This window comes from Perca flavescens, chromosome 20 (genome assembly GCF_004354835.1).
Source record: "Perca flavescens isolate YP-PL-M2 chromosome 20, PFLA_1.0, whole genome shotgun sequence".
Classification (NCBI taxonomy): domain Eukaryota; kingdom Metazoa; phylum Chordata; class Actinopteri; order Perciformes; family Percidae; genus Perca; species Perca flavescens.
Genome location: NC_041350.1, coordinates 10432014 through 10449570, shown reverse-complemented (window position 1 = coordinate 10449570; position 17557 = coordinate 10432014). Strand labels below are relative to the sequence as shown.

At 37.5% G+C, this 17557-nt stretch overlaps 1 protein-coding gene across 1 annotated transcript; it reads left to right on the top strand.

The window, feature by feature from the left end:
• Positions 1-2595: 2595 nt before the first annotated feature.
• On the top strand, positions 2596-17537 carry LOC114547094 (calpain-8-like). The gene is made up of 20 exons (XM_028566325.1): positions 2596-2832; positions 3332-3401; positions 6064-6182; positions 6503-6636; positions 6746-6920; positions 8716-8790; positions 8971-9056; positions 9658-9732; positions 10422-10579; positions 11930-12101; positions 12855-13061; positions 13231-13270; positions 13422-13490; positions 13785-13851; positions 14020-14078; positions 14479-14547; positions 14663-14741; positions 15872-15988; positions 16218-16270; positions 16442-17537. The coding sequence occupies exons 1-20, from the start codon at positions 2596-2598 to the stop codon at positions 16466-16468; spliced, it is 2088 nt and encodes a 695-aa protein (XP_028422126.1). The 3' UTR covers positions 16469-17537.
• The last annotated feature ends 20 nt before the right edge of the window (positions 17538-17557 follow it).

The window sequence follows — 17557 nt, the reverse complement described above, 5'->3', positions numbered from 1 at the left end:
TATTATTTTATTATTATTATTATTATTGTTATTATTGCATTTTGCACCGTGGGTCCGAGAGGACTGAAATTTCATTTGTGCCGTATGTTATGCATGTATAGCACATCTGACAATAAAGCTGACTTGACTTGTTAACAAGAGTTATCTCAGGACACTTTACAGATAGAGTAGATCTAGACCACACTCTATGAAGACCCAACAACTTCAGTAATTCCCCCAAGAGCAAGCATTTAGTGTGACAGTGGAGATGAAAAACTCCTTTTAGGAAGAAACCTCTGTGATGAGAAAAACTTCGGACTTCCGAGAAAACTCGGACAGACCTAGGCTCTTGGTAGGCGGTGTCTTACGGTGCCAGTTGGGGGTGTGATGAACAGTGGCAATAATAGTCACAATAAAGATAGTGGAACAATGACCAGAAATAGTAGTTGTAGTAGTTCATGGCATAGAAGGGCACTGCAGGGCATTACAGGACGTAGCAGGGCAGGTTACTTGTCTCTTGAAAGTTGTTGTTATGTATCTGATACAGACAGGTGACAAATTAAATGCAGATGTTTCTACAGAGCACAACGGTCACTGAATAGTATTAAAATAATATGAATATGAAATGTTGGACCTAAGTGAAGGATAACAGCAAAAAAAAACTCACTTTTACTCTTCACAACTGATTTATTACATTTCTTATTACTTAAAAATAATCTGGTGGTGAGCCCATACCATACCATCATAATAATTCTATGATGAATAATGTTCTTGCTTTTAAATAGTGATTTGAAAGCAATAGTATTTTCAAAATCAGGCTAGGTTATTATTTGCATTTCATTTGTAGATTACAATGTGACACCATTTGTCGTCTATTTTATATTTTTTTAGGAGTGCAAACAACATTAATTTACAGTTTTTTCCGATTGCTAAACGACAGTGGGCACAACTGGAGTCACATGTGCAAAACAAAAACTACAGTCTGCACTACCAACAGTCACCTGAGCTAAACAGTTCACATCACCTGCAAAACAGGCTCAGTGCAGCCAAACACTATGCACAAGCCTCACTGAGATAACACACACTGTCACTCAGTACACACTAGGGTAAAAAACACTAGCGCCAAACACCAATACAGAAATTACAAACTTTTTCATCTTTACAGTTTGAACAATTTGAGTGACTTGACACTACTCAACAGTTTATTTAAGGAAAAAATATAGATTGTATAGCATACCAAATTTTACATAAGGTAAACAAGAAGGAATGAAAATCTGCAGTTTTTCAGTTTAAAGTATTTTGTCTCTAGTAATTTATGGAATTACTGGGGAAAAAAAACTAAAAGGTACATACGTAACAGTACCAAAGAATAGTGTGACTAATCCTGCCTCGCTCCAGCATCATGTGGCAAGTTTTCTTAATCACATTGGATGTCTGCATCATTTCTAAATACAAATGAATGTGGTGTTTCTATTGCTTTCACCTCCATTACTTTCTGAAAAACAGTAAGAATGCAGTTTTACTATTGTAAAGATATAGTGTTTTTCACTTTTTTTTTATAGCTGTGTATATAACCTCAGACATCTTACCTGGATGTGTTGGTATCTTTGCTCTTTTACCTGTTTCTCTCAAACAGTACAGTGTATAATTGTTTCATTCTTATTTGGTGTTTGTATACAAAAAAAGGCTTTCTGAGCTTTCTCTGTATAAATACCGTATATGTTCACTAACTAGTCTAAAACAAGACACTTGCTTAGGCTTTCAGCTAAAATTGCAATCAGCAGTGTTTGATAGGCACCAGACTGAAATCTATACTGTTTTGAATGTGTGGTTAACAGTTTTGACAGCAGTGTGTTAGCATTTGAACAAAGTGCTGTAAATCTACAGTGTTGTGCACGTTGTGGTTAAAGTCATGGGATAAGTGTGTAGAGTTTTGAAAACAGTGTTCAAGCAATGAAAAACGAACTAGAGTTTGGTCCACATGAACTGCTGCTGTGCAGACTGTAGTTAGAGTTTTGCACATGTGACTCCAGTTTTGCCCACTGTCGTTTAGCAATCAAAAAAAACTGTAAGTGGCTCAGTGGTTAGACTACAAAATCTGATTGATATCTTTTGACAAACTGTAAATAAAATATAACTAAGACAACCCTTTGCTCTGAACACTAAAACGCTTATCAAAGTTATAGTATTATTTTGTAAAAGTGTGAAACATTGTATAGGCAGAATATCAGAGCAATTTACACTCTATTCCTAAACCTGTCAGTTTCTGACCTACTTTTTTTCCTACCTTACCATCCACCTATCACTCTCTGCCATCTGTGCTGTCCTATTTTATACAGTCTATGGTGCAGTGAGGTCGCTTCTTTTTTTTTTTTCTGTTTATGGCGGGTGGCAACCAGAGTTAAGGTGCATAAGACCTAGACTGAGGTCGCTGGCCAGCTCAGTAACTTGTAAGCAAATCCCTTTGACAAAAAAAAAAAAAAAAAGAAAGCCCCGTGATAGTTCTGATTTCCTTTGATTTCTCGACCATCTCTCAAATTTGTATGCAGAATAATTGTAAAATGTCAAAATGGTTCTGGATCTTATTTTACTTAACAGAGCCCAAACACTGCAGCAATGCCTCCTCCCGGTGTGTGTCTGAACATTATGGAGGCTCGTCAAAAGCAACACGGTTATGGTAGCTTCGCCAACCCTGACAGGTTCTTCAACCAAGACTACGAGCAGCTGAAACAGTGCTGTGTCGCCCAAGGAGTAAAGTACATCGATCAAACGTTCCCCCCGGACAGGAACTCCATCGGCCAAGGGATACTGACACCCTCTGACCTGGCCCGTGTTGTGTGGATGAGACCAGAGGTGAGTGTTTTGCGTGGGTTAAACAGAAGCCGAAGAGAGCCCATATAACAGTAAATGTTTAATCACGTATGCTACTCGTCGTAGTCTGTCACCAGCAGGCCACTAAACCGATATAGCCGAGATAACATCTTTCAGTGATTCACTGTGTAGCACTTTCGACTTTCGGTTCTGAGTTCAAAATCAACCTGATTGACGGATTAGAGTAAAAATTGCATGTTGTCCCTCTGTTCAAATGATTTGCCTCCCACAGTGCAAACACAGGTAAGTGTCTGGAAATGTAAGTAACAGCACATGTGCAGTAAAGTTTTTTTTGTGTTTTTACATTTTTTTGCAGCAATATTAACAATATTCTTTTTATGTCTATTCTAATAAAATACTCACATGCACATTTCTGCATATAAAGAATCATTAGTAATAGTATTGTATGAGGATATAAAATGTGAACCTATCCTCTTTTTTCAAAGTCTTTTTTGACTTGTTAACACTCCCTCCGTTTCAGAAAATTGCTCCTTGTCCAGCCTTCGTAGTTGAGGGGGTCTCCAGGTTTGACTTTGCTCAAGGACTACTTGGTAGCAAAATTTCTTTATATATCACTTTTTACTGTTATGCCTTCTTGTCTCTCCAACAACTTATCAACGTTTCGATGTAAAGTTACATCTTCATCAGAGTCCTTGGAGAGAATGGGCAGTGAAGCCCTTGATAAGAATCATCAACAGGTGTGATTGTGCGTAAAGGGGGCGTTGGCTACCTGAAGATACACCCATCTCAACCAAGGTGCTGCACTCATTAATCAGTAATTAATGAGGCCAAACAAAACGTCAACTCAAACTAAGGGTAGCTGAACACAAGACAGCAATTCGTACCCTGAACTTAACATATGCCATGGCAAGGCACTACAAGCAGGCCAATCATGGCTCCCCTATATCACTGAGGTTCTGGGGAATTGAGAAAATCACACCCCCACCCAGGAGTGGTGATATCATTAATAAACTCCTATGCAGGGAAGCGTTTTGGATACATACACTCCACACTCTAGAAATTCTAGGTTTAAATGAAGAATTTAATTTAACTTGCTTTCTCTAATGTCAAAAGTATATCAAAGTATAGTATTTAAGATGAATATAACTTTATTCCCATTGTAATGTTTACATTTTATGCTTGTTACCTACATTTTCCAGCTGTTTCCAGCAGCCTTCAGGCTGAACATGAAGTATATAGTATATATAAGTATATATCAGCTTGTACACAGTCTCCAGTTGTTTTTATTATGACAGAGTAGCTGTCAAAATTCTCTACATGCGATCTGTTGCTGATTTTAATTAACAACACACTGTAGATGATCCATAATCTGAACAGATTTAGTCTCTGACTTCTAAACATAACTATCAGCATCACAACATGTGTTCTGTACAGAATAAGCATTTAAATCAGACAAATAGCCGTTAAAATCCCTCCGATTCAAAATCAATAAAAAGTTTATATAAAACGTCATCATGTTGAGTCGATTCTGAACCAATCAGCTGTTCGATCAGCTGAGAGGCCGGCGTTTCCCAGCATGCAGTGGGTCCACCTGCGTCCGCCTGGCTCTTGCAGTTGGTGAAAAGCAACTGCGCTACCTGCGTCTCAGAACTGCGGCCGCCTTGGTCTCGTGAGATTATCGTTGCCCATGTGTGCATGACGTCAGAGCAAGTCGGGATCAAGTCGGACACAAATCTAACCGGCATGCACTGGGCGGCGATCACCGGTGATCGATTCTGCGCAGATCTGGCTCATCTCAAACAAGCCTAATAAAAAGTTTATATAAAACGTCATCATATTGAGTCGATTCTGAACCAATCAGCTGTTAGATAAGCTAAGAGGCCGGCATTTCCTAGCATGCCCGGGTCCGCCTGGCTCTTGCAGTCGATGGAGAGCAACTGCGGCGCCTGGCTCTAAAATCTGTGGCCGCCTTGATCTCGTGAGGTTATCGTTGCCCACGTGTGCATGACGTCAGAGCAAGTCGGGATCAAGTCGGACAAGAATCTAACCGGCATGCATTGGGCGGCGATCGCCGGTGATCGATTCTGCGCAGATCTGGCTCATCTCGAACGAGCCTACTGGATCATTCATGCCACCTGGGAATAACAGGGACCGCCCCCGTGGTTACGTGGTTTTTCCGACTGCTAGCATTCACATGGTCGGGATGCGATATTACGAATCCCACTATGGCCACGCCAAGACCCGCCCTTCAATAGCGTTCACACACTACTATTGGCCAGGCGTCCATGCTTACATGTACAGGTCCTATCCCCTGACCAATCCCCTAACCCTAACCTTAACCACTCGAGGTGAAATGCCTAAACCCAACCAATCAAGCTGCTTCGTAGGGCGGGTCTTGGCGTGGCCATAGTGGGATTCGTAATTTTGCGGTCGGGATGCGTGTTCTTCTTCTTCTTCTGTTATATTGGTGTTTGGCATAACAACTTGTTGCATGACTGCCACCAACTGTTGGCCGTAGACTAGAGCATCAGGTGTGTGAAAACATGGAGGCCACAATAACAAAAGATTTGCTGCTGTTTTCTTATGCGAGCATACAAACAGCCCATCTACAGGGGTTTGATGTGTTATCTGCAGGACAATGAATGAGAAAGGACACGGATAAGGTGTTGTTTTTTTATACATAGGCGTATTTATGAATAATTTGAAACATGTTATGTCTGTGTATGTTTCTTGGCAGAGGCATTTGACCACAATAAACAGTTTATTGTCATTGAAATATGTTCAGTGAACCAAAGTCGCCTACATCAAACGTCAGTTGTCAACAACGCGTCTGGGGAAATCGGTTAGCAAAATGTTTTTCCGATGTCTATGAACGCAGCACAAGTCGGACACAAATCTAACCGGCATGCATTGGGCGGCAATCGCCGGTGATCGATTCTGCGCAGATCTGGCTCATCTCGAACGAGCCTAATCACACCTGTTGATGATTCTTATCAAAGGCTTCACTGCCCATTCTCTCCAAGGACTCTGATGATCTGATGAAGATGTAACTTTACATCAAAACGTTATTCACTGTTATGCACCTTAAAAAATAAAAAAATAAAACTATAAAGTAATCAGACATCTGTGTTGCACCGGCGATGCTTTTTTACACTACACTGTTTTGTCCTGCCCTGGTTGCACCAGATTGTTGTGGATTGCAGAAGCGCAGAGAACTCTCTTTTTTTCACTTGAATAATTTATTTTACTCAGGAAACTGCTGGTTTCTTGCATCTATCGGAGCTCTAACATTCCAGGACGACATCCTTGAAAAAGTTGTCCCTCTTGAGCAAAGATTTGCTAAAGATTACTACGGGCTGTTCCACTTCAGGGTAAATACTAACATATACTAGCATAACTGGTTATTATTTTAAGTGCTATATTTTCATTGAACACTGTTTGAAATCAGATCTACTGTGCTGAGTATGTGATGTCACTTTCCACATTCTTATGGACTTCATTTAACATTTTTGGCAATTTAATTAGCTGAAATTCGTTTTTTACTGTGAATAACAATTTGGAAAAGAAGTATTTTTGCACACCTAAAAATAATGACTGACCACACATTGACTTATAACTTCAGTCATGACACATACAGTGCCATACGTTGCTGTAAATTGATTTATATTCTCATCTTTTTTAACAAATTCAGTTCTGGAGATTTGGAAGGTGGATGGATGTTGTCATTGATGACATGCTACCGACAATCAATGGGAAACTAATCTTTGTTCACTCTAAAGACCAAAATGAGTTCTGGCCTGCTTTGATGGAGAAAGCCTATGCCAAGTATGAAAACAAAAACACATTGTTTCTCAGACATATTTGTTTTGTTAGCATGAGTTTTGTCCTATATCTGGAGTATCTGTAACAATAATATCACATCCCTTTGTGTCAGAGTGTGTGGTTCCTATACCGACATGAATGCTGGAACTCCTGCAGAGGCTATGATGGACTTCACAGGTGGTGTTCACATGTGTATCAATCTGTCAGAGCCCCCTGCAAACCTGTGGACGCTAATGTGCAGAGCTGGCTTATCCAAGTCACTGATGGGCTGTGGCACACCCCAAGGGGTAAGCACAAATATACCACACAAAACCAACCATGGCTGGTTCTTTTGTCATCTCACTTTACCAAGTCATTTGTTTCCAAATGCTCTTGTATAGTTTTTCTATTTTTTATTCTACTGGAACAAAAGCACCGACACATCACTGACAATATGATAGTAACATCCAAAACACAAGATTCACTTTTAGTGGTTTCTGTGATGACAAATACAATACTTTCAAATAACTAAAATAATAATATAAATAAAACCGCTACCTATAGCTGTGACATCCTGGACAAAGCAACCAAATTAGTATGTACTTCCAACACATTCTCACTCTCCCATCACGTAAAATATGGATGCTTGTGCCTTTGGCATTCGTTATTTACGCTAAAAGTGTCCTTTAGCGTAGGGACTCTTGATGTCACTTTTGACGCTCTGGGTCAGGACGTACGTTTAACTGACATAAGGCCCAAGAATGGGACAGTTAGGTTTAGAAAAAGATCATGGGTGGGGTTATAAAATGTACGTTTCAGTGACACACGACACAAGAACGGGGCACGAACCCCCGTCTCCTGGGTCAAAGTCCTCTGTTGTTTGACCCATCCACCACCCCAACCACCTTCCTTACGCAGCATTTCGGTCTTTCATACTACTTGCTATCGTTGTCGCTCTTAATACTACGTCATCTTACAGCGGCAAGGTCGTGCTGCTGCTCTGCCCGGTGCGTTCCATACATTCGCTGAAGAGTGCTTTTTGCGTTGTACCTGACGCTGAGACCCACTGACCAAGCGTCCGTATTTTACGAGTTGGGAGTGAGAACGGGTTGGTACTTCCGCATATGCAAAGGATGTCAGTTGAATAGGCGGTCCTTCAATGTGGCCAGGACACATTGGCATGACCACCTCAGAATGTGGTCTAAGCGATCGGGTCTCAATGCATCCTCAATACATATTGGGTAAAATTCCCACCTGTACTTAGAGCTTGTCTACTTGTGATCACTTAGGACGCATGTTATTAGCAGGTCTGAACAGGGCCATAGACTAGTTAGAAATATGCTGAAGAACAAACTGAACTTCAACGTGAACAAAAAGACATGTCGAAACCGAAGTTATATGAAGAGCTGCACTGGAGGCAAAAAGAGCCAGAGCAAGTCTGGTAACTTGAAGGGTTCATATCGTTCCTGCACAAATTGTTGAAGAAACAGGTTTACCTTGTTCAGCTTTGTTGTCTTTGTTTTAAGCCGCATGCCTATTTTTTAAAGCAACAAAAAGGTGGAGTCAAATTCCTTCTTTGTGTCCACCATTAAAGTTGATTGTGATTCTGACTAAAATGTGGGACATAGAAATTTCTTCTTCAAAATGTTACCACTGTCATATCTGTCTATGAAATATGAAGCTACAGCCAGCAGTTGGTTAGCTTAGCTTAGCACAAAAACTGGAACGGGGAAACAACTAGCCTGGCTGAGCAAGTTTTTATTTCAAAAATTGGGAGCTATCTTAAGGTCCAGTATCCAGTTCTCATGGTGGAGAGCGTCCTGTTTCCAGTCTTTGTGCTAAGCTAGCTGTTGGCTGTATCTTCACATTTAAGTACAGACATGAGAGTGTACTATCTAACTCTAAAGGAAAAAGTGGATTTTCCAAAATGTCGAAATATTGTTTAAACTGACCTCAAGTTATTCGTAATTTAGCCATTAGCTAACATCCATTTTTGTTTATTGTAACGGAGACATGAAAATGACTGTTGTGTCTACAACACATATACTGCATTGTTTTTTTGTCAGTCAACTTTTATTAATGACAAATGTTTTTGGCTTGTAGGAGACACCTGCCAACAAGCAATTGCCAAATGGGTTAATCCTAAACCATGCCTACACTGTCACGGGTGTGAAACAGGTGAAGAATTATACTTGAGATTGCACTTGGAATTGGAAGAAACAACACAACAAACACTTATCTAAAAGTTATCATGAAAATTGTATCATCAACAGCTAGCAATCAGGTTTTTAAACTTTGACAGAAGCATACATTTGATAATGATTAATGGAATACATGCCATTTATGATTGCTGGTCAGATGATAAGCCGAGGGAAACCAGTAAACCTGGTGCGTTTGTGGAACCCTTGGGGCCGAGGAGAGTGGACTGGAGACTGGAGTGATCGGTGAGAACGACTGCCGCTCAGTGTCTCTCTCACAGAGACATGGCTCTGATTTGCAGAAATACTGAGATTATTTTCTAAGATAAGTGAAGATGTATTTATTGTCACATCATATCTTTATTCGTATCATGTGCGCAACAATTGCAGAGAAGCAGTTGTTGGCAATGAAAATCTTAGACCTCAGACACAACCCAGCAATGCTTATTACTCATCTACTTTTAGCTGAAAGCAAACCGATTGGTAACAGCCAGGTGTCTTCTGCTTTTTTTTTACAGTACACATAAAAGACTTAAACAGGTCATTTGGAAGAGGTGCATGAGAAGCCTGTGAAACTATTCTGAAAATCTCCCTCCAGTTATTCTAAACTGATTTTGCGATTTACAGTGAAGTAATGTCCTGCTTTAAAGGCAACTCAAAACAAGTTTTTTGTCATTCACAGAAAATACCACCTGTACTGTATTTGCATACTGCATGTATTGAGAAGAAAATTGATAGGCAGCGTTTTCTAAGCCTCAGGACTTATGTTAGAACTTGCCTATGAATGCTTCAAAACAACTCATAATATCATTTTATCTCCCTTCTTACTTCACAAACTGTCTTCAAGCTCATCTCTGTGGAAAAGCGTGAGTGCTAAAGATCGTGAAATGTGCCTATCAGTGAATGATGATGGAGAGTTTTGGTAAGCAAATTCAACCCAATGTTGGAAACTTTTCTAAGCATCTGGATGTTTTCTTTCTCACTCATACCCACCATACAAAGTAACTACTACAAAACCATGTTATGTATTTAAAAAGGAAGATATTCCCAAACAATGCTTTACAATGGCAACAAATAAAACAGTACTACTTAGATTATAAAATATAACATATTTCAAAATTCGGGAAATTGTGTTTGCTGAATGCTGCACATGTGTTGTCAAATTAATGAAGTTGTTTTCTTGATTTGCATGTGTTTTGTCTATTGGCATGTGTTTTCGTAAGTTGCAGGGCATTTGCCCCTGTCGGCCTACGTAGTTACAGGATTGTGAAAATATTTTCAGACACAAAGCACCTTGAAGAACTTGTTTGTTGCTCCTTCACAAACTCACTAATTCACAAATACACAGAGGGAGCTGTCGTTTAGTAATAGGCTTAGGTATGTTTGCTGTGTTGTGAATGTAAAAGATTCCATCTACACCTCTTAAAAAATTAAAATTTCACAAGAGGGATTAATAATAAAAGTACTTCTAACCCCTACTGAAATGGAAGGGATATATTTATCTTTATGAATCTTATACTGTATTTCTCAAGGTCAGGGTTTCTTAGTTTCAGCATCACATGGAGAGGAAAAACAATGACATTATCCAAAATCAATATCTGATGTCAACAGGATGACCCTGGAAGACTTCTGTAAGTTCTACACAGTTCTTGACATCTGCTCCCTACATCCCGACTTCCTTGATGGAAATTCCTCTCAATGGAAGACCTCCATGTATGAGGGCAGATGGGTTGCGGGAACAACTGCTGGGGGTTGCATGAATAATAAAGGTACTTCCAGGATGTCTGGCCTCAAATTTAATAAGACCTGATATTATTGGTCATAACATCTGTTTGATAAAACTATAAAATACTAGTATGTGGCACCTGCCATATCAACATTAACCATAATTTGACAATATGTCACTGCAGCAGATGTGAATATCCTTTTAGCCCTCTTAGATTTGTATTTGACTTTTGTGTAGGAAGTTAGTTATTCAAAAGTAAAAGCACAATGCAGCAGGGGAGAGTTCTGCACAGAGGAAGCTGGACTAAATGAGAGTGGAGCAACAACCAGATCATCCTTCATATTCCCAACTCCCTTTGAGCCTTCAAAAAATAAATGAATAAACACTAGAATAAACCATAATTAAATATTATAGAACACATTGTTAATAATACCAATAATAATAGTATGTCTGTACTGAACCAATACATTATCACTGAAATTCTGAAAGGGCCATTATCCACACTTAATATTTATGAAAACCACAGTTCTCTTCTTATCTTATAATATATAATATAATGTATGGATTTATGAGAAATCCATGTTGAAAAAATTAAGAGACTAAAGCAGTAATGGAACTAGCTTCAAGAGCCTGCATGCTCAAGTTGTCGGTGCAACTGTGCAGCACTATCAAACTTGGTTTTATTTCTGTAGCTTCAGCCATTGTTTTTTTCAGTTATGATCCCAGCAGAGTTAGGACCGAGATCTTGAAATGCATTCACTTGCAACAGGTCAATAATTCCCCTCAAATGATACATATGTTCTGCACATTTAAGATTAGATTAGATACGGATGTGACTGTTTTATCAAAGAAACAAACCTTGTTCACAGTCACATCAATAATTAACATCATGAGGTAAAAGCAGGATATATCACAATGCTTGTGTTTGGATTTACCGCTGGTAGAGAGGAGAGGCTGGTTTGTTTACGCCAGCAGCTAACTTTACAATAATTTGTCCAAATTTCAAGATTCGCAGTTACAGTTAGACTACAAACTGACTGGTTTTGTTTAAGCTTGTTTGTAAAAAATCGCTATTTGCAGAGTAGCATGCTGTTTGTGTAAATTACAAAACTTATACAACTACTTTACTTTGTTATATAGTACAGAATTTAAAAACTCACAAATCCTCTACTGCTGCAAGCTATGATACTGTAGATTCAATAATAGATAAGTTGACATTTTGAGAACAATTCAAACTAAGTGAGATTGCTGACTTGCTTTGCTTTCAATTTTTCAGTTCATTAGTAATAACCCCAAAACATTCAATTTTAAACTTGATAATCAAATCACTTACCCTACTCTTTGCCAAATGATACAATGCAAAAATATTTTACTCCTCTTTTTTGTCTTCCAGACAGTTTCTGGACTAATCCACAGTTTCGGGTCAAGATTAATGGTGAATATTCAGAAACAAATGGAGAGAAAAATGTGCTCATATCTCTCATGCAAAAGTCTGACAAGAGGAACAGACACCTGGTCCAAAATCTCCACATTGGTCTTGCTGTATTTGAGGTAAATATTAACCTTTGTAATATTATATAAAATATACCCATTGTGTCTGACACAGTATGAGGACTATCGTGGACAGTAGATATAAAGGGTAGCTGAAGTTGTCAGTTTAATTAAAAAACAGAATTTTGGTGTAGACCACAGAGCATTTAATGCCATGTTGAATTTATGGGAATACTACTGCTGCAGCAGAGAAAATGTCTAAAAAGTAAAATCTAAAATAAAATAATTATACCTCTTGTAACCTGGAATATTGGACAAAAACATCCTATTTAGTTTAGGCACCAAAACAACTTGGTTAAGATTAGAAAAAGTTTGTGGTTTTGGTTTCAAATTACTACTTCTTGGACACAAACACTGGACAACAATTGGCTAGCAATGCTAAAGGCTAACTCAGAGTCTGCTTTTTATTTGTAGGAACTGTATGTATGCTAAAAATAATAATAATAATAATAATAATAATAATAATTATAATAATACATGATTTTAACTGAAAATTTGTCACTCATTTATTGAATTCATGTTTTTTTTGTCCTTAACATGAACTCATCTTCCACTGATTTTCCTCAAGGTGAAGGAAAAGGTAAGAACATTTTTTTTTTATCTTAATCCCTATCCCATAGTAAACCTTCTCCCTTCAACATTGTGCTCCCTCCTGTTTTTACCTCTTATGAGTTTCTCCTAATGTCAGCAATTGATTTTTAATTTATACCTGAGCTGGTAAATGATATAAACTGCAGAGAACTGAAACATTTTTTTTTACTGCAGTACAAGGCGCAGAAGGGAAAATTCCCAGCCTCTTTCTTCAACTACCACGCACCTGTTGCCCAAACTAAAACCTACATGAATGCACGTGATGTGATGGAGTTCCTTTTGCTAAAGCCTGGCGAATACCTGATTGTGCCATCCACCTTCAATCCCAATGAGATATCCTCCTTCATCCTGACCATCCTCTCCAAGGAAGAGACCCACGGCTAGTATGTTCACTCTCTTCACCACCCACTGCTTGTCTCACTGTTGGGATTAAAAATGACAGACATGACACCGTGATCTGCATGGCATATGTCGCAGATTACTGGTGTTTTATATCTGGAAAGATTAAAAAACACTAATCCAATTTGGAATGTCTTTGGTCTTTCCTGACAGTGAGAATTCTGCTGACCATAAGCATGAGCCAGTCAGGAAGGTGCGCAAAATTTAACATCATATGTTGATGATGTTCATATTATACTGATATTGTGTTACATCTTTTTATACTTTATGTGAAATATGTTTTGAAAAATGTTATTTGGTGTAAAATGACTTTCTCTTTCAATTCCTCTTCTTTTACTTCCCAGTTCCAAAAAGTCATAAATGTTCAGGAAGACGAAAATAAGAGAAAGCTTTTCAGTCAATACTCCGACAAGGTAATATTTGTATACTTGGTAACTAGCACATTTCTATTGAGTTTGATTACTACTTGGAACCTCTTATTAAAAATGTATTAAAAATCTACCCATTTTTTAACTGCAGTAATCAATATTTTTATATGAAAAATGGGTCAAATAACTATGTATATAGTGTACTTCTTATCACTAATGTTATATATGAATTACATACATATAAATAATATATGTGTATGTGTGTCTACTGACTAACTAATGAAAGCTAAAAAGAAAGGTTGCCACAGTTTATTATATGTTGTTTTTATTAATTTGTAGTTCGAAGAAGTGGATGCTGAGCAGCTTCAAAGGCTTCTAAATGAAAAAATCCTGAAAGGTTTGAACTGTTAAATAACAACCCAAATAATACTAATAGCCTTGGCAAACAGCATAAGAGCAAAATAACAAATAACATAACAAATAAATGAATGAATACATGTTATGTGCATTGCTATATTGCAGGGTTTAGGCCAAAGTATGTCTCATGCAAATTTGTCTTCTTTTCTTTTAGGAGACTTGAAATCTGGAGGCTTCAGCATTGATGCCTGTCGCAGCATGGTTGCTCTGATGGATGTATCCTGTTGTGATGCATGTGACACTGATTATGATTTGTTATAGCGTACGCTGTAAATAATAGATTTATACTTTTTTAATTTTCCTCCATTCAAGCTGCTTAAATGTTAAAAGAAAATAACTCACAGTGATTTTAGCTACACATTACATAGGATATATGTAATGTATTGATGTCAGATTTGTGAATGAATTCTTTTTTTTTTAACTCTTAAAGAGAAACTATTTTTTTATAATTGTGGTATGTTATTACAGAGTTTCCCATCTTCTTATGTAATGCAGATGAAAAACAGTGCCAAAACCTGCCTGCCCTTTTGTGTATTTTACACACACAAATAGATTTAAAGGTCAGGCTAAGACATGAAACAACATATACAGCGCTTATACCTTAATGTTGGGTTAGACATCAATCACCGGCAAACTGAACGGTGAGGAATTTGTCCGTTTGTGGAGAAAGGTCAACACATACAAGGTAAAATGAACCAACTATTCTTGTATTACTGTATAGCAGCCTCTTAATTCTACCATTAATACATTGATATGGAAGATTGGCCTGATCATTGTTGGTGTTTTCCATTCTTTACCAGGACATTTTCTTCCACACTGATGTTTCGCGAACTGGAACACTGTCACTGAGTGAGCTGAGGAACGCTTTCTTAGCTTCAGGTAGACCAGTTTAGGATTCATTCATTCCCTTGAATATAAATATATTGAAAGGCTTACAACAACAGAAATAAATGACTGTGCCATTTACAAGTCAGTGCCAAACAACACTGGGAAACATAACAAAGATGTAATTATTATTATTTCATCCCAAAATGACCAGATTTGCTGCAGCCTATCTACAATTTGCAGCTGGGAAATCCAGATTGTTTAAAAACAATGACTGACGCTTGTAGTCACAGACCTGACTCTGCAGTTCCCTTAAATATAAAGCCTAATAATATCTTTCAGCTCATTGTTTTGGCTTGACAGCTTGCAACCTTAACGTTTGGGTTCAGTCTCACTACTCTCATACAAGTCGTATTGTATACAACATCATCACAGTAGGCAGCTGTTTTTAGCAAAAAATCTCTAATAAACCCAATTTACACCACAAGCTCAGTATTAAACAGCAGACAGACAAAGTTAGCAACTAGCTGATTAACATATTGGAGCATTTAGCAGCTAAAGAGCCAGATTTTTTCACCAGGAATTGGTGGAGACCAAAACAGAGCTAAAACAGGTTAAATATTGGATTTACATGTGCCAGGTGGCCAGAAACACAATTCCAAATAATTCCTCCATATCCACTCGATGTGTCAATTGTGTGGCAACTGTTTTCTAACAAGGTGATAATAATTTGCCAGTAATGTGTTCCTAGCTTGTTTCTGCTGCTAGGAAAACCAAATCCTTTCCACTATTGTTAAAATGATGAACAGTATTTATTTTCGGAGATTGAAGCCTGATTTGTATTTGACTTGGCTTGTAAGTGTTTCTTAAGCTGATTATGCAAACAGTTTTATATTCAGAAAGCATTTATTCCACTTTGATAATTGTTTGCAGAACATTGTTAAAAATGTTGCAAGACCTTGTACATATTGCTGGGATTTGCAGAGTGCCAGACCATGGCCAGCATAAGTCTGCTGTATTTCCAAACATGGTTGAATGTGTTTTATGCTGACATGCATTTGTGGCTAATTGTGTAAGATGGCTGTTAACTTGGCTTGTGCAAACATGTGATTTTACCCTAAAATGCTAGAAGAATAAACTAAATTCCCAAACTTCTAAGCCCTTGCCGTGTGTATGTTTAACAGGAATCAGTATCAGCGATGACATGCTCAATTTGATGGCTCTGCGCTACGGGGCCTCCTCTGGACACATGACGCTGGAGAGCTTCATCAGTCTCATCCTTCGCTTGGACTGCATGTACAGTAAGTGAAGTCAAGTGGGACAAATGATGACAATAAATGACAACTATATACTGTTAGAAGTAACTGTCCACCACTCTTGCTGTGTAAATATGTTAAAATAAAATACATATCTTCATATTGGAAAGATTAGAAATTCCCAATTAGTAGGTCTAGTCTACATATATACAAATTTATCAAGCTTATGGCTTAAAGTGATGCAATTTATTCACAATTGTGTGTTGCTCAACAGAAATCTTTAAACAACTGTCTAATGGAAAATCCATGAATCTTCATGAGTCAGAGGTAATAATAATAATAACTTATACTTCTTCTTCAGAAATTCATGTTTGAACTGTACACACACTAGAATTATACAATTACATACTTTAACTTAATTATATGTCCTGTGATAAAATGTATATTATTGCTTACATATTCTACTTCATTAATAACCTGTCTCTTCTTTATTTTCAGTGGATCTACATTTCAATGTACACTTAACCCAACAAGGGAGATGGATGGTACAAAATCATCATGAAATAGAGGAGTACATATTTCAAGAGTGTTTTCCTTTAATTTGCCAAATTGAATATTAGAAAACAAAGATGTATTCCTCTGCGAATGAGCCATTACACACTATCTAACTAAAGAGCATTTTCTTTTTACTACTTTGTTAATGCATTGCATTGTGAAAACATTACATAATTACATTACATAACAATCTTATAACAAAAAGCAGAATCTTATAACATGTTGAAATGATAGACTGGATTTTTGAATTGTAATTATAATGTTTGATTATCTCATCATTAAGTGCTTTAGAAAACGGACACATTATACAAATACATTTGAGGTTTCAGTACAAACTACACGACATGGCTTTATTTTTACTGCAAAAACTATGTAGACTAAAAATATGTGAGATTGTGTGTACCTGTAAAGGATTGGAGTGTGATTTGGGCTGTGCACCTTTATCATATGTCAACCGCCTGTTTTCTGCAATCAATTATTAATTAATAATAGTAGTTCATTATTAACAAATCAATTTTATCACAGAGAAGAATATCAACCTTTAATCCCATTTATTCAGTCGAAACCCAAAGGTCTTTCTTTTTTTTATTGGAAAAGCACCCTAAGGTCAAGTTTACTAATCACATTAGTATGCAAGCGTGTAGTGTTTAACTTGACAGTGATGGGTAAAATAATTCATTTAAATCTTAATGAATAATTTCTTGCTCCATGAGATTTTTCAATCACAAAGTGTTACAATGTAAAATTAAACTACATGGGAAAATGCCCATTTTCTGTGCTCTTTCAGCAAAGAACTGAGAAGTATGAGGTTCTCCTCTTAAACTATTAGATGTTGCAAAGAAAGGTTGAATGTTAATTCAAAGGTGGAAGTCTAGTCTGGTTAGGTTTTCATAAAGACTTTGCCACTTAGTTCACAGGTATTGTTGCATTCCTGCTCTATTGTGGCTGAAAGCAGCACAGGGTACAATCTGAATATTTTTTGAATTTAAAATTGTTGAACGAGAGTATGTGAAAATCCAAATAACAATTAAAAATTATTTTCCTGCTTTTTGAAATATC

What these genes read in the sequence shown, in the direction of transcription:
- LOC114547094 (XM_028566325.1), top strand. Translation starts at nt 2,596, where the DNA reads ATGCCTCCTCCCGGTGTGTGTCTGAACATTATGGAGGCTCGTCAAAAG. An exon ending in ATGGAGAAAGCCTATGCCAA is followed by an intron (nt 6,637 to 6,745) that starts GTATGAAAACAA and finishes CCTTTGTGTCAG; the next exon opens with AGTGTGTGGTTCCTATACCG. An exon ending in AGCATGAGCCAGTCAGGAAG is followed by an intron (nt 13,271 to 13,421) that starts GTGCGCAAAATT and finishes TTTACTTCCCAG; the next exon opens with TTCCAAAAAGTCATAAATGT.